Consider the following 27,469-nt stretch of genomic DNA (forward strand, 5'->3'; position numbering starts at 1 on the left):
CGCATCTAGCGTACACTCATGCACTGGCGGCTGCTGCTGCTAGTGGAGCTGCCATGGGATACGGCGACAGGGGGACGTTTTAGGAGCAGCATTAGACACACTGCAAATGTAATTCCCCATGGACGGACGTGGGGCCAATGCCAAAGCAATCTGCTTTTTGATATTCCAGTAACTCTGCTGCAGTGGGGGACTCTTCCTCGGGTGCGTCTGTCGGACACCTGGGGTGAAATCCTAGTTCCATTCAACTGAACGGCAAAACGCCCATTGACTTCAATCAGGCCAAGATTTCACCCCTGGAGTTTTAGGGTAAACTGTAAAATGCTAGACAGGTAGAAAGAATGAGGCTGAGGTGCCTTCACTAGCCACCATTTTACTCACTGCAGTGTTTATAGTTGGCATTCAGCCTGATATGTGGCCTTGGAAAGTGCTGGTGACAGGACCAGAGGCTAATTCAGCTGTTCTTTCCTTGGTTACAGGCCCTGATAATTGTGGTGGTTCTTGGCTGGTTGTTTGTTCCCATCTACGTCAAGGCTGGGGTATGTATAGGCACTGGCTTACATCTTTTATGGTTCTCTGTTTTAATCTTTCTGTTTCATTTTGCTGTGTGTGGGTCTAGCACCATCACAAAACCATTCTCAATGGGAAGAAAGAGACCTGGATGTGTCAGGCATTCTACATAAGTTATGTCTGTATATATTTAAACAACAAGGTCTCTTTGTCTTTGAGATCCCAACATGAGCAGCATTTGACTCTGCCTTTCTGTGCTTCCCGGAGGCCCCTGCTCCTTGGCCGCCTTCATTTCTAGTGCACTTATCAGTGTGGTACCTGGGCGGCAGAGCTTGCTGATGAACTATGTTAGTTGTCTGTTGCTCGTAGTATGAATTCTTCTCCCTCTCCTTCTGCAGGTGGTGACGATGCCAGAATATCTCAAGAAGCGGTTTGGTGGCCAACGGATTCAGATATATCTGTCCGTCCTTTCTCTGCTCCTCTATATTTTCACCAAGATCTCGGTGAGTTAAGCTTTTCCATTTCCTCTATTCTTAGTGAAGTTCCTATCTGTATGATTATTTTACACTTGTATGAAAACTCTCTACCTGTCTGGTTCACTTGTCTGTCATTTGGTGCCTGGACTTAATTTAGGTAGATAAAAAACTGTTTCCATGTTGTCACTCTTCCTTCTAGCAGTGCTGTCCATCCAAACCAGCTCTACAGCTCTGTTTGTCTGCGCATGTTGGATTATACCAGGGGACTCTTTCTCTAGATGGTGGTTATGATTTAGCTTTCTTTTTCCAGGATTTTGTTTCCACATGTGCTTCCCTCTGGAACAGGTCAGGCTGGCTGGAGCCTTGTACTACATACAGTATGCTCCACCTCAGGCATCACTGATAGAAATTGAAGAGAAGGTTTCAAGCCATTAGTATTAGTTCCCAGTTCTCTGCCTTTGTCCTCCAATGGTAACTATTGCTGCTTCTTACCCAGGAACATTCACTCACCCATTTAGGCATTTAATTTTAGAGCTTCCTATGTATCATCTGGGCCCAAGGTCTCCTATTCTGACTCCTGAGCTAGATTCTCCTGCCGCAGGGTATGAGTAACTCCGTTTGGCTCCCGTAGGAGAAAAGAGGTCTTGGGTTTTTGGCCCCGCTTTCACACTCATCCTTCCATCAGCTGAACATGCAGCTTGTTAGTATTAATGAAGCAAAAGTGAGAAACGAGAGAGGAAGGCAGATGAGGAGAAGAGACAGAGAGATGGGGTTAGAAAATACAGGAGTGAGAAAAGCAAGGGCAGGAAGGGAAGGCAGGGAAGAGTCTTTCTGTGGATCAGCTTGAGCTATGAAGTGTGGCTAATGAGGGCACTGCAGTAGTGAAGAGAGCTGTGATTTTCCTCCCCTTTTGAAACCATTAAATCTCCATCCAAGTCCATAGGTCAGGCAGACCTGGCTCTGTTGTTTTCCTGCAGTTGCCATGGAAGTTTACTCTTTGCCCTCTGCATAAGAACTGAGTGATAATAGTATAATTTAACCTAAAAGACCTGGCCTTTTGCTCCCATTCTCATGCTCTTATGATAACTGATTCTTATCAGGGTTACAAATTAAACAGGCTGGGACTATCAAGAACCCGCAAATTGGATTTTGCTTTCCGTTTATTTCAGTGAGGTGCTGTCAGCATAACTGTTTTTATATGCAGCTGTAATTGGAAATGCTGCATTCATTTCACAGGGGATGGTATCACTCCTTCAACTCTAGTGGATGTGGAGTGAATCCATACAGATAAATGGCTCATCATTCTAATCCAAAACCTATATCTCTATTTCTGTGTTATGTATGATCACTTGCTACCTATATGCCAGATTCACAAAAATAATTCCCTTTTTATGGGTAAATTTCCTCCCTGTGTCCAACTTACGTATCGGTACTCTGCATTGGGGATTTCCATCAACTCCAGCAGAGGGACCCTCCTCCCAAGCAAATGGAGTGGCTCCACTCACTCGCAGTTATCATTATAGTCCTGAAAATGAAGTAGCCCCTAATATTCTTGCACCCTCAGTTTTCAGTGCGGAGCAGGGCAATAGCTGGTGGGTCTGCACAGCAACAGATCAATTAGTCCCAGTCTGGCTCTACCATACAATCATCCCACCTTGCCCACAAACAGAGCTGCACAAGTACTCACAGGGAGCCACTATGGAACTGGTTTCTGGCACTTCGGTGTATTAGCTCCTGCATAAATTCCCCAAATCACGCCCTTCCTCCTGATACAGCAGAAGCACTCTTCCTCTGTCTGTCTGACTCCTGGGTAATTGTATGGCCTCTGTTACTGTAGGATCTGAGTGCCTCACAATCTTTCACTGTATTGAATGCACCTAATGCTTCTGCTGCATTGTAGTCCTCTGCAGCAGTAGAAAAGGGGGCAGGATTTGTGTTAAAGAACGAACTGAAGGTTTGATTTACATGTTGTGTTTCATTGAATATATGCACAGTATTGTGTTTATTAGGACTCAGTTCCCATTCTTATTTGTTATGAAGCACTGTTAGTGTACAGTAGTGTGCAAGACACCAACGCCCACTTGCTGATGAACTAAAGATGTGGCAGATACAATAGAGCACAAAAGAAAACAAACAAAGCTGTGATGCTTCATGGAATAGGTGGGTCTTTAGCATCTGCTTGGTGGAAGGGGAGGGCGAACGATTCAAATTAATAATGTGTGAAGCATATGGTGTAACATGCAGTCTAGATTGGGTGAAGGAGACAGGTGAGAGAGAGGTAGAATGAAGGAGTTGGAGGAAATGAGAGGAGGAAGAGAACTTTGAAGGTGCAGGCTAGCATCTTGATCACTAAAGAACCAAATCCTGTAGTACTGTAAATGGCATCTTATTCAGTTATGCCTACGCCTCTGAGCTGTGTAACTGGGCAAAGCATGAACATTGAGATGCACCAGAGCAGTCATGTAAAAGTTGAAAGGAAGGTGTAAGTGGGGAGCAGGGGAAAGAAAAGCTTTGTTCCCTTCAGAGAAAAGGGGCATGTCTAGGCCAAAAGGATAAGATCATGTTCAGTGGTGTAAGAGGGGAAAGGCATTAAATTAACTTGCTGTAAGTTAGGGGATTGTTGATGGCTGGTATAGCTCAGGTGGAACAAAGTCATGGACCCAGCTAACCCAGAAGAATGGCCCACATGCCCCAGAATAAGAGGGGCAGCCCAGTCCAAATGCCACTCCAATTATAGCTTGTCCAGTGGTGACCACTGTGGAAATTCAGATGTATTTGGTGCACAGCAAGGGGCCGGAAGGTATGCCTGCTGCCATGGCAAGGAGCTATCTGGCCACTGGCAGTGCACCGTGCTGCGTGGCCAAGTGCCCATCAGTCCAGCATGTCACCAGGAAAAGGATCGATACAGAAGGCCAGTGGACACCAGCTCTTGTACATAAGAGATTTTGTTTATGTAGATTCATCTGTTGTGCTATCTAGGCATCATTGCAGGTGGCATATGCGGGATGGGAAGCAAGCTGCACATGGCTCTGTGGGAATCTTTCACTCCAGGTGCCAGAGGCAGACCCAGTGCTGCCCAGCAGCGTGAATCAAAACATTCCAAGAGATTTGAGAGATCTGCATGCTGCTTCCCTGGCTGCTGCCTTAGCAGACACTCCCTGCCTTGCAGTTCCTAGGGCTTTTGTCATCCTGCTTTGAAAGGACAGCTTTTCTTATGCTTGCTAGCAAGTCACACCTAACAATTTGACTCAGTGTTGATGCAATTTATATTTGCATCTCAGAGGGATCTTGCATTCATGGTGCCTGTCTTACATGCTGCTTCCTCACTTACGCCACGTTGGGCAAAATCTCAAACACCATATGTAACATGCCATATTGTATGTATGTTCCATGGTCGCTCTACTGTGTGAGCTGTTGCCATGGTAGCTTTCAGGGTTAGAGTTGCTAACCACTAGCACTTCTACCATTGCTGTCACCAGTAGTAGAAAAGGTGGGCAATTTTAAGAAGATCATGTAGTGTAGCAAGGCATTGGTGACCAGTAACTGACTAAGTTAAGTCTAAGTATCCGGTGAAACAAGTAACTGGATGCTCCCCCATAGTCTGAAGGAATTAAAAACCTGAGTCTATGAATGCATTGCAAGTGTTCCTTGGAATTCTTTAGCTGTAATGGTAGTTGTAAAAGGACAATCATGTCATATGTTGCTTTGCCTATTGGTTCCTGAATTACGTGTGTGTAGCCCTGGAGTGATTTGTTTGTTTGTTTTTTGCATGGAGAAGATAGGATAAGGTTTTAATGGTATCCATAAAAGAGAGTTAATGGAGTAACAAGAAAATATCAGTCGTAAATTAATGTAACTGGGAGGTAGAAGAGGTGAACTCGGAAGGTGATTAAGCAAATCCAAGAAGTTTATGTATTGCTCAGGATGTTATATGATTAACTAGGTTTTCTTGTGGGATCATTTTATGACCATTAATATTTGTAGCCATGCAAACTAAGCTAATGCTAAACATAAATGAACCTCAAGCTTTGGGCCATAAGCTGATCCTCTGTGAGGGTCAGGAAAGAATCCTCTGCCCTAGAGGGGCATGGTCTCACAGTTAGCCTGTGGAATTATGCTCTACAAAATCCTGCATCTTAACCCCAGCCTCCATGGCAGCAGATGGCAAAGGCAGGGGCAGAATTTGTTGGTGGGACTGTGCATGTGAGCATGCAGTGGCTGGTGGTGGAAGCAGGGCTGGAGGATCTGCAGCTGCACAGGTCTCCTCCTTGCCCTGAAGGCAGAAGGGGTGAAGGGGCGGGGTGTTGAGGTGGTGACAGTCTCAAGGTGGAGTTTTCTCAGTGGCCGGGGGAGAGGTTTTCTTCCTCCAGCATCTGCCCAGCTACTCAGGCTGAGTGCTGTGGAATGGATTTGCCTCTTTATATTTTTGCTTTAGTTTTCTTGTCTATAAAATGCGGAGGATGATACTCAGTTTCCTGGTTGACTGGGGAGTCATGAGAATATGTTACTTACTGATTGTAAAGGGCTTGAAAGGTAAAATGTGCTAAATAGTGTTATGTACAGCATGGCACAATTAGCCAGATGCATGACTTCTATATTACCTCTCTCCTTGTGGCAGAATACCTGACTAGATGCGCTCCCTATGTTCCTTGAATAAATGTTTGCCCTAAAGCCTAGTAGAGCTGAGGACTAAATATCCCTCTTAAGCCTTGTCTGCCCTGGGATTTTAGGGTGAGGTTTTCAAAAGCACCTAAGTGATTTATTTCAGAGTAACAGCCGTGTTAGTCTGTATTCGCAAAAAGAAAAGGAGGACTTGTGGCACCTTAGAGACTAACCAATTTATTTGAGCATGAGCTTTCGTGAGCTACAGCTCACTTAGGAGCACAAATTCAGTGAGATGACTTTTAATGGCATATGCTCCTAAGGCATGTAGGCACTTTGGAAAATCCCCCCTTAGCACTGGTGCAGCATGTTGCACTGTTGCACATGCCAACCCCAAATAGAGAGACGATTTACACTGGTGAGGCATGATTTGGATTGGAATTGGTTACTCTGATTTCAAATTACATCTACTTTAGGAGTTTGCATTGATGCAGCTGTGTTGGTAACTAAAATTCCAGGACTTACTCATGAACTTTGCTGAACTGTTTCCCCATACATAAGTTCACAGGCCTGGAGAGGTGGGTAGCCAGATTTGGCTAGGAGGGAATCACTGACACATTTCTGGAAACTATTGTAAGAAGTGCAGAGACTAAGAAGTGATCTTCAAAAAGCAGCTGGCAGTTAAAATAAAGCAGGTCTGGGTGACCAAGGAGACAGGATCTGTCTTTATTTTGCATGTGCTTTTATTTTTGTGTGCAGAGCTTTGGGGTGGGGAGGATATCAATAGATACTAATAGAAATGTTATTTTTATCTTAAGCATTCCCTAAACTGTCATCTTTCCTTTTATTAGGCAGATATATTCTCTGGAGCTATATTTATCCAAATAGCCATGGGGTTGAATCTTTATTTGGCCATAATCATACTGCTGGGTATTACTGGTCTTTACACGATCACAGGTGAGTTTGTGGAACGGATTGATAAATTAAAAACAAGTTAAAAGGGGATCCAGAAAGATGAAAATGGAAGTGGGGAGTAAATGGGAAGAAATGAGAGCATGAAAGGGGAGAGGTGTGTGTGTGTGTGTGAGAGAGAGAGAGAGAGGGCCAAGAAGAGGCCAATTCCCATGAAGGCATTAGCAGAGAGGCTCATGTAATGGCGTTTCTTTGCCTTTAGGTGGCCTTGCTGCTGTGATTTACACAGACACCTTACAGACCATCATCATGCTGGTGGGATCCTTTATTCTCACAGGATTTGGTATGTAAATCTGATGAACGAGAGCTGGAATGATCAGCTACAGCCCCCAGTGTCCTGTGGAAATGGATCCAGCATTGTGGAGTCCTGACAGGTTAATAGCTAAGGAACTCCCATTGCTTCATGTATTTGCCAGGGAAGGGGAAGAGCCACATTGCTAAGCCCTCCTGTCATCCTGACCAAGTTCTATAGTTGCCATAGGGATGTGATTCCAAGGCAAGAAGGGACCATTGTGATCATCTCTTTTGACCTCCTGTATAACAGCCTATAGAACTCCCCAAAATAGGGGCTGTGTTACTGTGAATGGGAGGCCAGGTGTCCATGAGATCATGTAGGTACTAAAATGCAGTCCATCCTGTGAAATGGAGCCCTAGTATTTAGGGTTCAGGCTACATAATTAATCAAGAGGAAGTAGTAAAGCCCTGTGAGGCTGTAATTTCCTCCTCCTTGCCTTGTGGCTTCTCATTGGACTTGCTCTGTGTAAGCTTTTCACTGAAAGAAGCTGACCCCCTGCTTCACAATAAACAATATTTCAGATTGACTTAATCAGGTGGACTCTGCCTCTGGTCCTCACCTGGGTCAGGGAGCCTGGAGATATTATACCTGGCAAAGTGGAAGCTTGGATCTGGGGCATAAAAAGGACAGTGGAGTCTAAAGGAATCTTTTAGAGCTCCATAGCGACCTGAGAAGGAAAGCCAGTGTGGCTTCTTGCTAATGAGTTTTCACAGCACATACTTTGATGTTTCTGACAATGTTGATCTCTATTGGGGCAGGTTTATCACATTGATAGCATGGAGTTTTCTCCTTGGATTCTTCAGCTCCGTCGGGAATTTCAAGCGTCCAGTACCATGATCAGTGTCGTTACATTCTGTTTTTCAGCATTTTCCAAAGTAGGAGGATATGAGGCCTTTATGGAGAAATATATGAATGCAATTCCAAACAACATCTCATATGGAAACATTACCATTGACCCAAAATGCTACACCCCTCGGGCAGATTCTTTCCACATCTTCCGAGACCCGATCACTGGAGATCTGCCATGGCCGGGCCTTGTCTTTGGCTTGAGCATCCTCGCTTTGTGGTACTGGTGCACAGATCAGGTAGCGTAAAGGCAACAACTGGGAAATTCAGAGCAGTCTAAAATTTGCAGTGTAGGTGGATTGATCTCTTGCCCCAACCCTGTGCCATAAAAATGGCTATTATCTCCTAAGAGGAAATTGTTTTTTTTTTTTCTCTATAGCTTTTTGATTCTCAGCCTCTCATATGTTAAGTGAATAGGATGTGTATGTTCCTTTACTATTTTTTTTTTCATGCCATTCTGGACATATGTTGTGTGTGTGATGTTTTTTTTCCCTTTCTTACGACACGCTGGATGAACATTTACGGTCCAATTTTTAAAAAATGGGCATCTTAATAGGACAGCTACATGCATATGTCCTTCATCAATCTGGGTATAGACTTGGCTTCCCATCCAGCCATATTAGGCATATCTACTCTGTCTATGTGGGCTGCTCGGGGGCAAGTGCAATACTTGAGAAGTGCCAGAAAGGTAGTACTAAAGTGCCTCAAGACACCATTCCAGCTCCCCCCAAAAGTGCCACACCATTCGGGAGTGATCTGGCAGGACTGGGAGCACTGGTGCTGCTTTAATCTCTTGCATAAAGAATGCTGGACAGTTGCTCTGTGTATGTGTCTGTCCCCTCATCAGGTGCTATGGTGCAGGACTGTCCATGTGTTTTCCTTTCCTTTCCTTCTGTCTAGGTCAGTGGTCCATCTAGTCTCCAAAAATGACCAAATTGGGATGTTTCAGAGGAAGGAGACTGCACTACTGTAATTGTGCAGTATTATAAACCATGTGTGAGTTGGGGGGAATTCTTTAAGCCCCCAGCTGGTGATCAACCTATTCTCTGGAGCACAAGGATTGAGAGCCTTTATCATCTGTAACCTAGCTAGTTTAATAGAGTCTGCTGTTCTTATTCATATAAATGTCTAGTCCCTTTTGACTCTTAATAAGCTATTTGGTTCAACAATATCCTGTGACGGAGATTCACAGGTTAAACATACATTAGACAGTAGAGTATTTACTTTTAGACATTTAAATGTGTTCTCAGGCCTTCAAATGCCCTTGTATTTTTCTAATTATGAGCAAGAGCAAAGAGTTCTCACTGGAATACAGCTGAAACAGAGTCATTTTGCCTTGGTATGCCTGGCATAGTGTGTCGGTGACAAAGCTGGAGTCATTCACATCTACTGTCTCATTGACAGGTTATTGTTCAACGATGCCTCTCAGCCAAGAACATGTCCCATGTGAAGGCCGGCTGTGTCATGTGTGGGTACCTGAAGCTGCTGCCCATGTTTTTGATGGTGATGCCTGGGATGATCAGTCGGATTTTGTACACAGGTAGGACCTAGAACTGTAGCCCCCTCATTCTCTTCTCACTCCTCTTCCAGCCCCATTCAGTTTTCTCTTTCCTGTTCCCCCCCCACCCCCCAGCTCCTTCAGTCCCTCTCCTGACTCAGACCATGAAAACATACACAGACCAGCATTTCCCACAAAGTAAGAAGACACTGCTCTTTCTCCTTCCCATGCTCAGGGCTCCCAGTGATGCTATCACTGTCCCTTGTGGGGACAGGAATCGAAGGGCAGGTCTTCACTACCTGCTGGATGGGTGGGAAGTGATTGATCTATCAGGGATCAATTTATCGTGTCTCGTCTAGACACGATAAATTGATCCCCGAACGTACTCCCCATCGACTCTGGAACTCCAGCTCCCGAGAGGCGGAAGCGGAGTTGACGGGGGAGCAGCAGCGGCCAATTCGCCGCTGTCCTCACGGCCAGGTAAGTCGACCTAAGATACGCCGACTTCAGCTACGCTATTCGCATAGCTGAAGTTGCATATCTTAGGTCAACCCCCGACCCAGTGCAGACCAGGGCCTAGAGTGTGTCCCCTCTTTGTTGGAATTTGTTACTGACTGAGCGGGGGGGAAACACTCCTGTCTGTGACTGACATTTTGTGGGGCAGAGGGAGTTGTGCCTGGATCCCACAGAGGAGTGTTTTCAGCTCATGGAAATGCCTGTGATTTGCAGGCTGCCTAAGCTCAGTGTGACTGCAGTGCCAGTTGTTCTTTCCCTTCACGCTGACCTCTGTGTACAACCAGGGGTGGCAGGTTTGTAGAAATTTTGGTGGTGCCTCGAACCTGCCCCCCCACCCCCAAACTGCACCCTCCTCCCCCGCCTAAGGCTCTGGGAGAGAGTTTGGGTGCTGGGTGCAGGCTCCGGGTAGGGGCACAGGAGGGTGTGAGGGGTGCAGGCTCTGGGATGGAGTTTAGGTGCAGGCTCTGGACTGGGACAAGGGGTGGGGGTACAGGAGGGGGTGAGGGGTGCAGGCTCTGGGATGGAGTTTGGGTGCAGGCTCTGGGAGGCTGTGCAGAGGGCTGGGGTGCAGGCTCTGGGAGTTTGGGGGCAGGAGAGGGTGTGTGGGAAGGGGGTGGAATGCAGGCTCTGGGCTGGGAGTAAAGGAGGGGGTAATGGGTGCAGGCTCTGGGAGGGAGTTTGGGGGTGGAAAGGGGTGCAGGCTCTGGGAGGGAGTTTAGGGATGAGGGGGTGTGGAGGGAGGGGGTGCTGGGGTGAGGGCTGTGGGGTGGGGCTGGGGATGAAGGGTTTGGGAGGATGCTCGGGGCTAGGGCAGAGGGTTGGGGTGTGTGGTGGGGTTGGGGATAAGGAGTTCATGATGCAGGACTCAGGGCTGGGGCAGAAAGTTAGGGTGTGGGAGGATGAGGGCTGAGACTGAGGGGTTTGGGGTGTGGGAGAGGCTCAGAGCTGGGGCAGAGGGTTGGCATGTGTGGGGGTGAGGGCTTTGGCTGAGGGTGCGGGCTCTGGGATGGGGCAGGGCTGGGGATGAGTTTGGGGTGCAGGCAGGCTGCCCCGGGATGGGGCCAGAGAGGAGGACTCCCCCCAGTCCTCTCCCCGCTGGCAGCAGTGAACTCTGCGGGAGGGCCCCCCCCCCCGGCAGCACACTCACCCCGCACCACTGTCACTGCACGTGCTCCTAGGGCCCCTCTCAGGTCCAGGAAGCCCCCTCGCCTCCCCTGCGGTGGGGCCGGGGATGGGGGACTGCCATCACATGTGCGCCGCCTCCTCTGCTGATGCCCCTCACTGTAGCCTCACTTGGGGGTGAGGGATGGAGCTGCTTCTTGCCCAGCATGGGGCAGGAGCGGTGACTGCAGGCAGGGCGGGGGCCCTGTGCTGGTGGAAGGTCCTGCCAGAAAAGGGAAGAGTCTGAGGAGGAAGGGCAGCCTGCCCTGCCACTAGTGGATGGGGGGAACTAGGACCCTGCGGTGGCAGTTGATGCAGGGAGGCAGCAGGGAGCTGCAGGGGAGAGACAGGGACACTGTGCTCCGGGACTGGGGGAGGTGCGCAGGGACAGCAGAAGGCTGGGGGAGAGACCCGGCCCCAAACATTGGTGGAGCTGGGCCCCCGGGCCCTGAATATTGCTGGAGCCCGGGCACCATGAGCCTATATAACTCGCCACCTATGTGTACAACAGCAGGCAGGAGAGCAGGTGACTCTGAGCAGGAGAGGGCCTTTCAGAGCACATGCTAACTTTGCCCTGGCCTCCTGTGCAGCTCTGTGGATACAGTTTTAGTGGCTTGACCTCAGCACCATCATCACTGGAAAGAGGTAATGCAGGAATGGAATTCCTTCCCACAGCTGCAGAGTCAAGCGTGAGACAAATAAAATAAATATTTGTTTATTTGGCAAATAAATCCAGTGGTTTAGCATGGAGATGGGTTTGGGAACTTCTCTTGATTTATGGGTAACTTGCTGCTATGACTCCAGCTAACCTTGTCTTGTTATCTTTTTCTTAGATACAGTGGCTTGTGTTGTGCCTTCAGAATGTGAGAGCTACTGTGGCACCAAAGTTGGCTGTTCAAACATTGCTTATCCAAAAATGGTGGTGGACCTTATGCCAAATGGTAAGATAGTGTTTTTGTGGGAAAGACATGGATGACGGATTAATAGAAGCTGGTTGTTGAGGGGGAGAGATGTCCCAGGGCTGGAATTCGGCTACCAGAACTAGGGACCTGCATTGTCATTTAGTCGATTAGACATCACTCGTTTCTTGAGTTATCAGGGCTCAGCTATCATAGGCCCTAGATCATTCCAATACACAGTTTATTCCTGTACGTGCCGTGCGTTATGATCAATGTGACCATAGATCCCAGATGGTTACAAACTAACCATGACAATGTTACTTATTTGCAAACATGAGGCAGTAAGATGCTGCTGGCGTTAGCCTAGTGTGAGAAATAAATCTGGCCTATATTTGCCAGTTATTAAGAGGCAGCTTCTGCAGGATCTCTGTGTTGAGGGATGTACTTCCGGTTCCTCCACTAAACTCACTGGTCTGGGAACAGAAAGTGCAGCCCTCCTGAAGTTATTCCTGGGTGGTGTTCTTTCTCTCCCAGTGACCCAGAGTCCAATCAGGCAGTATAAACGACAAGAGTGTGTTTTTGTGGGGGGGTGTCTCTGACCCCTGATGTTGTACACAAAGGACTCCTATCTGAGTAAATACACACAGGCATTATCTATCTCCTACTAGCCCAGCCTGGGTATTATGTGGTATTGTAAATGTTGTGCTTCCTGAACTAGAAGGCATCATTCTACTTATGTCCCAGTAGGGTACCATGAAGTTGTTATAACCTGGGCATACTTCAGTTATTAACAGATAGCTGGGTTGGGGAGGTCAGACCATGCACTCAAAGAGATGTCACTGATGGAGCTTTCCCAGTGACTGACCCTCCCCAGCTCAGGTCATGTCTCTCTCTGTGTTTTAGGTTTGCGAGGTCTGATGTTGTCAGTCATGCTGGCCTCTCTCATGAGCTCCCTGACTTCCATTTTTAATAGTGCTAGCACTCTGTTCACCATGGACATCTACACCAAAATACGATCCCGGGCATCTGAGAGAGAGCTCATGCTGGCTGGAAGGTAAGTGTTACTGCGCCCTTTCCCAGCATTAGGAACCTAATTAAATATTGGAGCACCACAAACTGCCCTTTAAGTGCCTTGATGAACAACCTTTCACTGAATGCATGTGATGCAGCAGTGACCTCTTGTGGCCTGACAGCTTAATCCCATGTGTGTCTTTCTCGATATTCTGTGGGGTAGTTTCCAGCCATGTTTCTTAATTAAAGATTAATCGGAGGTGGCTGTTCCCTACAAATATCCCAGGGAATCTATTTAAATTTCATTCCAAGATGCCAATTATACAAAGCTACAGCATATTCACTAGCTATGCTGCAGATTTCTCTTTTATTCATCTTTCTCTGCTGTTTTATTGATTGCTGTATTTATAGGTGACTTCTTATTATAGGTGATTTTATTATTTTGATAGCAGAGTTCTCATTTTGGATTGGCTGAGGGATCTGGTGAGATCTCATTGCTGGTTGCTTTCCCCCCCAGTGCTGATGGTTAATTACTGTTATTTTTTGCTCATGTTTTAATGCTGGTTGACTAACGCAATGAATTGTTAAATTGTTGATTGGTTCATTGTGATTTCTGTATTTCTGATTGATGTTTATAAATAAGTGGCTAACAGATTTTGTTATTGATTGTATTTATAGGTTATTTATCTTAGCTTTAATTGGTATCAGCATTGCTTGGGTTCCTGTGGTGCAGTCAGCTCAAAGCGGGCAGCTCTTTGATTATATACAGTCTATCACCAGCTACTTGGGGCCACCCATTGCTGCTGTCTTCCTGCTTGCTATCTTCTGTAAAAGGGTCAATGAGGAGGTAAGTACAGGCTAGGAGAAGAGCTCTGTGTGCAAAAGTTCATAAAATACATTCATCTGTACACTGGGACAAGTGCCCTTCCTTGTTTCTCAATTTCTTTGATTCTCAATTTCTTTGAGGCTATTCCTGCTACGGCCCAGTGCCTGAGGGGAATTGTAAATATTGTGTAATGCTTGAGGGGCTCTTAGCTCAGTTGAGGAATCCTCATACTCCCCTTCCACCACATATATGTAAATGTGCATGGGTTTTGTTGGACTTTATTGGCTCCTAGACAGTTGTGAAGCTGGAACCACCTACCTTTTCACTGTGACTTATGCTGAAGGGATGATTTCTGGGAAACACTGCTTTAATGCAACCTTCTAAGTTTTCCATGGGTTCTGTCGGCTCCAACAAAGAAGGAGAAAGTCCTGTGGTTAAGCTGCTGTCCTGGAACTCATGAGATCTTGGTTCTGTTCCCAGCTGTGCCACAGATTCCCTGTGAGAACACAGGCAGGTCACTGAAGCTTGAATTTCAGGGGTGCTGAGCACTCAGAACAACTCCCTCAGAAGTCAGTGGGAACTGTGTGCTCAGCACCTCTGAAAATCACTCCAATCATAGCTCTGTAGCTCCATTTCCCCACATGTAATACTGAGGGTAATACTTCCCTATGGTCCCCATGAGGATAAATTCATTAATGTTTGTTAGGCGCACAGATGCGATGGTGAGGAAAGCCAATAGATAAACAAAATAACACTGTTTCCAGGTGAGACTGGAGCTTTCTAGTTACTCTGACTCCTTTCTCTGGAGATTGGTGGATATACTAATAGTAGTAGTGGTGGATATTTCCCAAGCAGGGATGTTCCATTTCCAGTCACTGCTTGGTTGAATCTCATGTAATGGATCAAATCCTGAGGTCGTGAGTAAAAATGGATTAAGAACTAGTAAGTTCCTCAGCATTTGGTCCAAAGCACACTCCTAATTAGAATAAATACTGAGATCAAGTAAAAGCAGAAGAAATTTGAAGCACTGCCTGGATCAAAGTCCCATTTTTATTAGTATCTTCCAGATTAGACTTTTCGGAAAGATTCTTATTTCTACTGTAAACAGAGTGTCTCATCTTGTCTTAGTCCAATATATTTCTGTCATTTTCTGACAATTTAACAATAATAGTCACACAATAAAATTTGTTCAAAGTAGAAAATTTCCAGCAGGATTTTTAATTCTGTACCATTACTTGTCTCCTTTTTAGCCTATGGGCCAAATTCTGCTTTAAATGGCTGCAACTTGACTAAAGTCAGAGGGCTACATCTGCTTACTCCGGGAGTGACCTTGGCTCTGTATGTCTGTTGGTTTTGTTGTATTTAGGAGGTGCAGAATTGAGAGAGTCAGATAAGGTAAACACATGGATAGGGAAGGACAAATCTCTGAAGGTGGTTCTTTGAGTAGTGTCCCTATGGGTGCTCCACTGCAGGTGTGGTAGCATCCCTGCATCTGGGATTGGAGATCTTCCCTAGCAGTGCCCGTTGGGCCATACAGGCACTCCTCCCAGACTTGCACCATGAGCAGCATCTGTACAGAGCTGTGCGGTCCAACCGCCCTCCGTTCCATCTCAATTGCCTTGGTCTGTGACTGAATCCTTCGCAGAGTCTTGCATATGTCTTTACTGTCCTTCATAATACTAGTGTTTTTGCTACTATTTCTTAGTTATTAGCGGTTTTCTTAAAATTTTTAAAATTTCCTTTACCCTCTCTTACAAAAAATATAATTTTTCCTTTAGCTCTTTCCCTCCCGTTGTTTTTAGATTAGCATAGGTTTCCTTTTCTATGCCCTTCCCTAGCTGTCCCTACTGGAGCTATGCCCAGATCCTCCAGGTTTAATACGTTCTTCTCCTGTCATGAAGCCATCCCAGTGAACGATGGCTACTCATAGCTCACACTGTTTGGGTGAGAGGCACATATCACAGAAGTGCACACAATGTCTCAAATTGAAGGCTCGGTCCAGAAAGGACCATGAATTGAGGCAAAAATTTTAATAATGGAGAGCTCACTGCGACTAGCCTCCGACCATGGCCCCGATACCTCTCCTTCGTGGCAGTCACAATCAGCATGGTCATCAGCCGACCCCCACGCACCACAAAAAGAAAATCTTCTCTCTCACATCAAGAGGAGAAGAGATAGGCCCCCAGCTCACTCACCAAGCAGCCACTTTGGAAAAAGGCAACTCCCGCAAGGTCAGTAGCCTCAACATCTTTGGGGGAAACTCCTGGCTCCTGTGACCGTCCAGACACCTCCAGTCCCAGCACTGTTAAGATCCAAGGGCCCTAATAGGGCAGGACCACAAACAGACACACAATCACTTGGCACTGAGACAGACATCAAAATTCTCCCTCAATGACTTTGAGTCCAATCGGTGCCCACTAAGCTCCTGGCACCATCTACTGGTTGTCCAGCAGAAGACACTTAACATCTGCACCATCGCTATCCATTATGTCTGCACAAATACGTATATAGCCATCGGTACCGATGATGCTCCTGCTGGTATCACAAGACTTCCGCTACCTGAGAGACCCAGTCATCTCTGACACTCCAGAATCACCGCTCTTCTGTACCAAGCTCCCAACAGTCCATATCACACACCGGACTCCTTCACCATCGAATACCGCTCCACCCTTCTCCAGCGAGGAAGAAGAGGAGGAGTACTCCATCATGCCTCACACCCCATGATCATCTCAAAGGGCTCCCCACACAGAATCATACTACTGCCCTTGATACATAGAGACCAGAAATGACCCAGGTGCTTGTTATGGACACTCCTGGAGGCAGCCCCAGGTGCCTGTTCCCCTACAGTGGCCTTGGGCTGCATATAGGTCACTCTTTTCCAAACCGCCTGTGGAGCAGAGTCAGACTGTAGGCTTCCTACTCTGAACCAGAATTGCTAGAGGAGCATGATGAAGAAACAGAGGAAGAGGTTACATCACCAGCCCACATCTCCTCGTCCTCCCACAATGAGGCCATCACCTCCAACATCGGCAGATGATTTTAAACAGTTCCACGAAATGTTCCGCAGGATTCTGGATTCTCTCCAGATCCCCCTGGAGGAAGTTAGAGAGCAACAGCACAAGTTGCTTGACGTCTTGCAGGCCTCCACATTGGCAAAGATTGCACTTCCAATCAACAAGGCCTTGTTGGATCCAGACAAGGTGATCTGGCAAACCCCAGCATTAATACCACCTATCTTCAAGTGAGTGGACAAGAAGTACTATATCCCTGCTAAGGGCATGGAATTCCTATTTTCTCATCCTACTTCAAACTCCCTCGTAGTCAATGTGGTGCAGGAGAAAGGATGACAAAACCATTCCAGGACAGCTCCTTACGACAGGAACTGGAAGAGGAAGAGGATTTGCTAATTGAGGCTCTCCTAGCTAAATATAACCATATGAACTATTCCAAGTTTCATGAGGTCAGTCAACATCTCCAGAGGACAAAAAGGAGCAGGTGGCGGAAGGACAACTTCTGGCCTGTTCGGCACTGCAGGCCTCTCTGGATGCTGCGGACACAGTGGCCCGCTCCATTGCAATATCTGTAGTGATGAGACGAGCTTCATGGCTCCATCTCTCAGGGTTCCCCAGGTAAGTGCAGACCACGATAGAAGATCTACAGTTTGAAGGATCTAAACTCTTTTGCTGAGCGCACTGATGAGTCCCTACATTCTTTAATGAATTCTAGAGTGACACTGAGTTCTCCTGGCATATATACACCAGCGCTGAAGAGAAGACTGGTAGATATCAATCTACTCCAAGATTTCGACCTCCTCCTTCAATGACTTTGAGATACACAATGCAGATGACAGAGACCTCCTCCAAAGCACAGACAGACATTGGCGCAAGCAACTTTACCCCACCCATCCACCTCTACACAACAATTTTGAAAATGTGGTCGAGGTCCTGAGATGCCTCCCCCGGTTCAGTTGCTGAAACCATCTCCAGTAATCCATCAGTCTGGCAACCGCTTGACTCCATTCTAGCCATCATGGTGACAAATCACCTCTGACAAGTGGGTCATGGAAATCATCAGCAAGGGACAGGTTTCAGAGTAGCAGCTGTGTTAGTCTGTATCCGCAAAAAGAAAAGGAGTACTTGTTGCACCTTAGAGACTAACAAATTTATTTGAGCATAAGCTTTCGTGAGCATCCAATGAAGTGAGCTGTAGCTCATGAAAGCTTATGCTCAAATAAATTTGTTAAGTCTCTAAGGTGCCACAAGTACTCTTTTTCTTCTATCAGCAAGGGGTATTCTATTCTGTTCCTCTCTCTCCCCTAACCCCCACCCCTCTTCCCTGTCTCGTATCAGGGACCCTTCTCACAAACATCTTCTACAAGAAGAAATAAACCACCTTCTGTGACTGGGTGCTATAGAACTAGTCCCATTCCAACACAGAGGGAAAGGTTTTTATTCCCACTATCTTCTGATCCAAAAGAAATCCGGCAGGTGAAGACTTATCCTAGACGTGAGGAACCTCAATAAGTTTATCAAACTACAATGCTTCAAGATGGTCACACTATCAACAATAATCCCAGCACTAGAACAGGGGGACTGGGCCCTCAACCTCCAAAACACGTACTTCCACATCACCCTTTCCACAGTGATTCCTCAGATTTCATCTGGGGTCTGACCATTATTAATAAAAGGTACTACCCTTTGACCTCTCTATAGCACCCAGGGTATTTTCCAACGTCCTCGCAGCAGTGGCAGCGCACCTTTCCAAACAAGGGATTGTAATATTCCCATACCTAGATGACTGCTTCCTCAAGGCTCCATCCAGATGAACCTTTTCTCAGACCTCAGCCACCAAATAAACATACGAAAATCGGTACTGATGCCAGTACAGCATCTGGAATTTATTGGGGCCCAACTGGATGCTATAAAGGCCAGAGCCTTTCTCAGAGTGCACAGATTTTCCACAATAATCAGCCCCATCTCCACTGTGAGAACCAGCCCAAGGAACTCCGCCAGGACTTGTCTACAGCTGCTTGGTCATATGGTAGTGGCCAAGTTCATGGTGAAACATGCAAAATTGCACATGCGCTGCCCTCAGGTTTGGCTACAAACACAATACATGCTCCACAGACATAGCCTAAACATACTGCTCTCAATACCAATCAAGATCAAGGACTCATTAGACTGGACACAACCCTGAAATGTCTGCATGTGGGTCCCCTTCCTCCAACCAACACTGTCTTTGATATTGACAACCGACGCCTCACTATTTGGATGGGCAGCACATCTACAGACTCACACAGTACAGGGCAAGTGATCCCCGGCAGAATCCATGTTGCACATCAACCTCCTAGAATTATGTGCAGTCTGCAATGCATGCTGACACTTTCTGCCAATAATCAGCAAAGGACCATAAGAGTAATGACGGACAACATTGTGTGCATGTTCTATATCAACAGATGGGGGGAGAGAGAGGTCCCAATCCCTATGTACAGAAGCTCTGAAATTGTGGAACTTGTGTATCCAACATGGCATCGACATCTCTGCCACATACCTACTTGAACATCTAAACACCATGGCAGACTCACTGAGCAGAAGGTTCTCACAGAACACGAGTGGGAGATGGACACAAGAACCCTACAACACACATTCAGTTGCTGGGGATTTCCGAACATAGATCTGTTCGCCACTCCCCAAAACACCAAATGCCCACAATTTTGCTCAAGAGCAGGTCTAGGTCACCAATCTCTCAGGGATGCCTTCCTCTATGGATTCCCACCCTTTTCCGTACCATTCAAAGTGCTCAACAAGATACAAGTGGAATGAGTGAGGATCATCCTCAGAGCCCCAACATGGCCACGACAGATATGGTATCCTAACCTCTTGTGCATGGCAGTCTGTCCACTGATTATGCCCTGTCGGCATACTCCCCCCACCCACCCACCCCCGTACGCAATCTTCTATGAAGATAAGGTCATGTTCTGACCTCACCAGTAGTTCTTACTCAAGATACCATCCTCATTCCATCCAAACCAACCTATCCACCTTCCCTTCCTCTTCCCTGAGCCACATGGTAACCAGCCCAAGGTCAGATGGGCACTAGCCTTCTACCTTGACAGAACCAAATTGTTCAGACAATGGCCACTTTTATTCCTCTCTATTGCTGAAAGATCAAAAGGTTCAGCTGTATCCAAACATCTTTTTACATGGATCTTGGGGTGCATCCACCTTTGCTACCAACATCACAAACTTCGGCCCCTATCTGGCACTCGATTGCTCTCCATATCAATAGCTTTCCTGAATAATGTGCTGATTACGGACATTTGTAGGGCAGCCACCTGGGTGTCCATAGACGCCTTCAGTCATCAGTACGTGATCACCCACAACATGGCATCAGGTGCCCTACTAGGACACCCAGGCCTGTCCTCCTCAGTAGAGATCATTCCCAGCCTTCCAACTAGGGGCACTGCTCTCCAGTCACTTACAGTGGAGCACCCATAGGGACACTATTTGAAGAAGAGGAGAGTTACTCACCTATGCAGCAACTGAGATTATTTGAGATGTGTCTTCCTATGGGTGCTCACTACTCGCCCTCCTCCCCACTGCTTCAGAGTTCAAACATTGACTCTGCGGCAGAGAAGGAACTGACAGCAGTTGGACCACATAGCGCTATATTGACGCCACTCTCAGCACGAGACTGGGAGGAGGAGCCCATGTGCGGCCTAACAGGTCCTGCTAGTGAAGATCTCCAATCCCAGGTGCAGGGATGCTATTGCATCTACAGGGGAGCACCTGTAGGGAAACAGATCTTGAAAAATCTCAGTTACTGCACAGCATGAGTTCAGATAAGGATCTAAAATGCTAGAAGCTCATCCGACAGTCTGCAAACTTCAAAAACAGCTTGAATGTGAGCTGTGCTGTGGGGGCAGAGGATTGTAATGATTTAATAGATTTTAAGGCCAGAAAGGAATTTTGTGATCATCTAGTCTAACCTTCATATCACAGGCCAAAGAATCTAGCATTTTTATTGGGACATGTCGAGGTTGCAGAGCCTTTTCTTCTAATGTCTGAGCGCAAAACTCATCTCATTCTTGAGAGATAATTTCTTTTCAAAACAAACACTGCAGTGCTGCTGCTCTTTTAAAAAAACCCTTGCCAGCAACCCAGCACTCAGGAGCAAACCTTGAATAACATAGTAGCGTGTACAGGCTAATCCTCCCAAGCCACCCTACAGTCACCCTACATTTGTAGGGGAGGGAGGCGGGGTTCTAAGGTGTGGTTATATAAAGAGAAGAATTATTTTTAAAGCCAGGGAAAGCACTTTGACCTTTTCAAAGGCTTTTGGAGATTCTCTTGGATTTCCTAGCCAGTACATGATGTGCATTTACACTAGGAGTTCAATTTAATAACTGGTTTGCGTCTGGTTAATAAGAAGGCTTATGTTCTCTCTGTTCTTAATCCCTTGGTGCTGTAGGTTGTTCACGTGTCCACTGGCAGTAGTGCACATTGCATTGACATTAGTAGGTTAAAGAAGGTAATGTATTTACATATCCACAACAGCTTTCTGATAAATCTGCCTGTTACTTTCTTTCGAAGGGTGCCTTCTGGGGCTTGGTTGTTGGGCTGGTCATTGGGCTGGTTCGAATGATTGCAGAGTTTGCCTATGGAACTGGAAGCTGTGTAAACCCCAGCAACTGTCCAAAGATCATTTGTGGAATTCACTACCTGTACTTCGCTATAATCCTTTTTGGGATCTCCACCATCATCATTCTGGGTATCTCATTGATAACTAAACCCATTCCTGATGTACATGTGAGTATCATTGTCTCTCTTGCTCTTTCACTTGCTCTCCTGCTCCCCGAGATATGGGAGATCTATGAAACCAGTCAGTCACTTTAATTTACACTGAAAGTAGCATTAAGTATATTCTACCCTTGAATTTTACATTATACAAATTACAAATTATATAGGATCCTCCTGGTTAACTGGGTTCAGAGAGAAGTTTTGCATCTTCCTCAGATTATTCCTTGGTCCAGATATCTCTGGAAATGGAGCACACTCTGCTAGGAAAACCAGTGCTCTGGAGAGTACTCTGTAACTAGCAACACCTTGGAGACATTATGTACAGTGGAACCGCAGTTTTACAAACACCAGAGTTGTGCATTGACCAGTCAACCACACACTTCATTTGGAACTGGAAGTATGCAATATGGCAGCAACAAAGACACACACACACATACAGAGCAAATACAGTACAGTACTATATTCAGTGTAAACTACTTAAAAAAAAAAAAAAAGTAAAAAAAAGATTTGACAAAGTAAGGAAACTTTCTTTGCTTGTTTCATTTAAATTAAGATGGTGAAAAGCAGCATTTTTCTTCTGTGTAGTAAAGTTTCAAAGCTGTATTAAGTCAATGTTCATTTGTAAACTTTTTAAAGAACAACCCTAATGTTTTGTTCAGAATTACAAACATTTCAGAGGTGTTCATAACGCTGAAGCTCTACTGTAGTGCAAAAATATGCAATAAGAAGGGAATTTGATTTCTGAGACACACACACAATAGATGGTGCATTTTGTGCATTGTAGCAAAGACTTAAGGGATGAAGGTGTTAAGAAAGGGAAAGAGGAATAATCTCCTTCACTATCTGTCCCCGGTCTTACGAGAACCTTGCTAATCCCTGAATATTATTTAGCAAACATTCATGAGAACCCCAAGTCCTAATCTGATCTCAATGTGCTGGTCTCGGCATTCTAAGGCTTGCAGCTTTGTAAACTCATTTTGATTAATGGCAGCTTTACCGCTTGTGCTGGTCTCTGCGGAACAGCAAGGAGGAACGTATTGACCTGGATGCAAATGAGAAGACTGAGGAACCTGAGAGCAATGATGATGTATCAGGTGATTTCTGAATAGCATTCTCTTTTAAGATCTGTGGAAGCCATCAGTGTATTTGAGGTTCCCAACTTCATTCCTGAAGAAACAGTGAAAGTGCCCTGTACTCTCATGAAAACTCAGATGCTAAAGGGCTAGTAGGCAGAGTTAATGCACAGATTTTTCACCACTGTCCATTAATTGGATCTGGTGTAGATTGTCCGTGAAATTAATTACAAGATGACAATCTAGTTCCAGTTGATTTTTGTGCACAGCACAAAAGCCTTCATGTAATTAGGTGAGAAGCCCAGGGCTAGAACAAAATGGGGTGGTACAGCTCAGGAGTGATGTGGTTGCAAGAGTTGTGTGTGGGCCTTATACTTTAAAGGACAGAATGAAGATGCATTTGGAAGTGGTGTGTAGGGGGGTATGTTTTGGAACAGCAAAGGTGGTGTGCACAGCAGGGTGAAGGTGTTTTGCCAGAACTGCATTGGGAAATTTACACAAAACTCTGCCTGTCTCCAGGCTCTGACACAAAGCTCACTTCCACAAGGTTGAAAGCATCAGTGAATTCAGCCATTTAATAAAAAAGAGAAATAATACAAAAAAATTTGAATAAGCAGATGTAAACCCTGCACAAATCAGTGACCTACTTCTCAATCTCAGGCTGAAGAGACATGGCTGGTGTCTCTATCCTCCAAGGCCTGTGCACACCATGTAAGCGGGGCAAAGTTGTCTTAAATCAGCCAGAGACAGCTGGTGGAGAATCCCCCCAGCAGGAGATCTTTCTGCAATCAGAAAGTTGGAGCTGCCTCCTACACAGCTGCCCTCCCTAACCTTACCCCATGTAAGGGAGAGAGGGAGCAAGTTGGAGAAAAGGGAAGGAGAGTGGATGCGGCAGAGTGGACCTTTGCTGTGCCAGATTGTTCACTGTTGTAAATTAGGGCTGTCCTTGTGCAGCCTTGACCCAGGGTGCCCCATATGGCTCCCTGTGGCCCCTTCCTCTCTCCCTACTCCATAGCAGCACAAAGAATAAGGAGATGTAGTTAGAGAGGGCCAGGAGGTGAAGATCTGGCCCATTACTCTGTACCCAACACTTTTCAATCCTGTATGTTTAAGTATTTATAATGTGCTTGAATCAACTTAGTGATCTCTAGCATTTGTGAGCTACCATTATTTTCAGCTATGTCACTGCAAACTGAGAACAAACAATTAGTGAACTGGAAAGCACAGGGGTTTGTAGGGTTCAAAATTATTAGCAATAGCTACAGAGCAATTTGGTGATCATAAATCACTCACTTTGCATGTCTGCTGTGGAATCATAGTGTTCATCTGATCCTACAGCCCCCATCTCTCCTTAAGCATTTTTCATCATTAAGACCACAAATTGGAGCTGTTATTTCACTTACGAGAGGCTCTAAAGCAGCGCTTCTCACAACAAATTTTTTGGTGGCCTCAGAGTGCAGCCACCAATTCTTGCTGGTGGCCGTGCTGACAATTTTTCCTAAAATAATTAACTTTTGGAAAAACAAATAAATATGCACGTATACATGTCCAAATCATTGTATTTTATTTATGTAGGGTTTTATTCCAGACTCAGTAATAAAAATAATTTACAGTTGTCTGTATTGTTTACTGGACCTAAACAGAATAGAAACACAAATAAGGCACTTTGCGTGTTCTTGTCTTTCTGTTGTTGTTTGTTGTTTCTTTTTCTTTTTTGGTTGCGCTTTTTCCCCCCCTAAGACTTGCTAGCTGGTAAGTCTTCTGCTGTGAAAAGTGGTATTTGTATGTTTGTTAGTATCATTTTCACAGCAGACTTACTCAGTTCCCGCAAGCCCTGGGACAAATTAAGTCTTGGATGGGGAGGTGGGCAGAGAGGCAGCAGGGCCCAGTGATGATGGTGGGGGTGGTGAGCCTGGTTCCGGAGACTGGAACCAGAGCCTGCCACTGTGTGGATGGAGCATGAAGCCTGCCTCCCTTGCCCCCAGGAAAGTGGGGAATTCACCAGTTGCCTGCACCTCCAGCGTTTGTGTCTCTGGGGGTTGTGGGGGCAGCAGCCCTGGGAGAGGGTTACTGCTTTGTGGGACCCCCCCCCCCTCCCAATCACAGCACAGGAGGCTGTGGCCGCAAGAAAAGGCCCTGATGGCCGCATGCGAAAAACAATGCTATAAAGAATACTCTGTATCACTGAGACCTTGTTTTAATGCCAGTCTTATGGAGCCACATACACCACGTTACTTGACCACTGTGCTCTTTTTTCTATCACAGAACAAGGTGATGAAGAGCAAGGATGCTGTAAGAAGGCCTACAACTGGTTCTGTGGCTTAGATCAGAAAAAAGGTCCCAAACTGAGCAAAGAGGAACAGGAAGCAATGGAGAAGAAACTGACTGACACTTCTGAGAGGCCAATCTGGAGAAATGTTGTGAACATCAATGGCATCATTCTTCTGACTGTGGCTGTATTCTGTCATGCCTTCTTTGCATAAATCTCATCTCACAATCCAGAGTTTACATGAAGGTCTAATTCTACTCCCTTTTCCTTTTGAAGTTGCACTGTATTCTTCAAAAGAAATTATGCTTTCTAAATTATACAGTTAGATATACTTATGAGGCTTGTACAATGAGATTGTATGAATAAGTTGATTTATTCATTGGTTATATGGTGGTAAATAAACATCTATTGGCTAAGGAGCAGGAGTACTGAAGTCCCAAAGGGTAGAATTTTAATCCCATACATCAGGGAGAATTTAGTAAATCTCTCTTCTTATGAAATACATTTCACAGCTCAATTTCAGAACATGAGAACCAGGGCTGGATGAGCTGCATGGAGTTCATGATTTTGTAAACTATTTTGGGAGACTGGTGAAAATTTCTGTGCCATTTTCCCAAGGTGATTTTTTTTAAAGTTCAGCTATATGAAAGACTGTGCTATGGATTTAGGATAAATTAATCCCCTCAAAATAAAGGCTGCCTTAAGTGAGTTCCCCATAGATGACATTTTATTGATGTATTCCTTTGATACAATAGCTATTTTTAATAGCCCTTTTCTCTCTCCATTCTCTGTTCCATCTATTACATTGTTTTTAGTGGATTTTTTTCTTCTCTCCTCTTTTGTCATTCTTTCTCCTGTGTGGAATATGAACCCAGTACCATCTGAATTTAACTTGTGTACTTGTGCTATTTGAGTGGGTTTGAAATTAGGCAAACTAAGTCTGACCAGCTCTAATAAGAGTTGTGGTTATGCCTGACTCTTCAAGATTAGCTTCAAAGGTTCCAACGCAATCTGAGCATTTAGTTTAATATGAATCTCTGTTTAAATGTGAAAGCTTTATTTATAAAAATATATTCATGGTAGTTGTGATTCCCTAGCTTGATGTGTCAAAATTAGACTCCATTTATATTAACTGCGGACCTCCATTTTATAAGAAAGGCACCAGTGTTCTCTTAGTTAATGGATTTACTACCTGGTAATTCTGGCTTTGTGTCTTGCTTCCAAGTACACTAAGACATTACAGTATTTTTCCTGGCAAATTACGAATCTTCCTTCTCTGATAGTTTCATTAAGTAATTTCATTCATGCCGTGAAGTAAGACTGTTACGCTATAGTTTCGCCAAGGAAAACAGTCACTACTCTGACATCATGTAAACCATTCCAATTGTCTTAATCTTGTTTGGGAGTATGAAACCAGGCTGAGACCTTGATGAAGCAATGATAGGGTTGCCTACCTTCCAGGTTTGGCCTGGAGTTTTCCAGAATTGGCATCAATCTGCTGGTGACTACTAAAAGCAATCCAGGAGATTTTAATAGGATATTTTACGAAAATGACATTGTCATGTTGGAAAAAAATATCTCCTGGGATAGCTTCAGTCAGAGTTGGCAACTCTAGGCAATGACCATGGCTTGGGTCTCAGAGACTAGTAAGAAGCTATGGAGAGATGTGTGATACTTCAGTTCCAGGCTGAAAAGTGAAACCAGAACTTTTTATCACCAAATTCATCTTCCCAAGAAGGCACATGGGAAATTCCCAGTTGCTGCAGCTAATCCATATTACAGTCCTTTTTGTTTTGTGTACCACAGCTTCCTGCAATGTCTCAATTCAGTGTAACATGCATCTTCCTGCAGTATTCTACAGCACACTGCACTGTGCTGCAACATGTAACAAGCAAACCAATGCAGTCTTTCTGAAGCATGCTGCACTGTTGCAAATCCCTATTACTTTCATGACACACTGTCTTCTGACAGAATATTGCTACTTCAGATGAGTCCATAGCAAAATGTGCTGTCCTCTTACTGCATCAACTTTGAAGGTTGTATGTATGTATGTATGTATTAAAATGTTTCTAATGTGTTTGGAGACCAGAAAGACAAGAGTTCTTTATATAACACAACATAAAATGTAAAATATTAAAAAAGTTTCTTGATCAAATGCTGAAATCAAATGCCTTCAATATGGGTAAAATTCTGGCCTGTCCTACACAAGGGCATTAGGGGGTGAAAGAGTCCAGTTGCATCATCCCAAATAGATGGCAGTTACAAACAGTTATTCACCTAGACACTCACCCCACAAAATGACACTTATAGAATGCGTAAAAATGCAGCAGCACAGAATCTTCCAGCAATCTCAAGGGACAAAAAGTTTTCAACATGTATTGTGGGTTTAGGGATTATTTTAATCTGGGCATATACTCTGAATAACATTTTATAACACTGAAATCTAACAATAAATGGCTTTTGTGGTTATTAAATGCTGAAATTAATCTGGGGTATTTAATCACCTATAAGAGCAATATACAGCTTCCTTAAAATTATTGTGGGAGGAGGAGTGCCTATGGTATAATCAATTCAAAAGGGCAATGCCATACTGAAGACTTCCTGTTTGCAGGAGGAGGTGGAGCTGAGGGAAAGATTTGCTTTTGTTCAGCAAAGGGATGCTGAATCCCTTCTTGCCTGTATTAGATGAGTTTGTATGGGAACATTTGTGGAGATATGA

The 27,469-nt window shown here is 45.2% G+C and overlaps 1 protein-coding gene across 3 annotated transcripts in view; it reads left to right on the plus strand.

Annotated features, from left to right (window-relative positions):
• The window catches only part of LOC140898814 (sodium/glucose cotransporter 1), a 47,127-nt gene extending 19,936 nt beyond the window's left edge, over positions 1-27,191 (plus strand). For all 3 annotated transcript variants that reach the window (XM_073313266.2, XM_073313265.2, XM_073313269.2), the window contains 12 exons: positions 477-536; positions 906-1,010; positions 6,437-6,542; positions 6,760-6,840; positions 7,717-7,937; positions 9,103-9,238; positions 11,707-11,814; positions 12,676-12,826; positions 13,462-13,630; positions 21,202-21,417; positions 22,400-22,502; positions 24,747-27,191. In XM_073313266.2, the coding sequence (XP_073169367.1) occupies positions 477-536; positions 906-1,010; positions 6,437-6,542; positions 6,760-6,840; positions 7,717-7,937; positions 9,103-9,238; positions 11,707-11,814; positions 12,676-12,826; positions 13,462-13,630; positions 21,202-21,417; positions 22,400-22,502; positions 24,747-24,964 (1,674 nt within the window). In that variant the 3' untranslated portion in view covers positions 24,965-27,191. The remainder of the gene's footprint in view (positions 1-476; positions 537-905; positions 1,011-6,436; positions 6,543-6,759; positions 6,841-7,716; positions 7,938-9,102; positions 9,239-11,706; positions 11,815-12,675; positions 12,827-13,461; positions 13,631-21,201; positions 21,418-22,399; positions 22,503-24,746) is intronic.
• Positions 27,192-27,469: the final 278 nt, after the last annotated feature.

This window comes from Lepidochelys kempii, chromosome 15 (assembly GCF_965140285.1).
Source record: "Lepidochelys kempii isolate rLepKem1 chromosome 15, rLepKem1.hap1, whole genome shotgun sequence".
Lineage (NCBI taxonomy): Eukaryota > Metazoa > Chordata > Testudines > Cheloniidae > Lepidochelys > Lepidochelys kempii.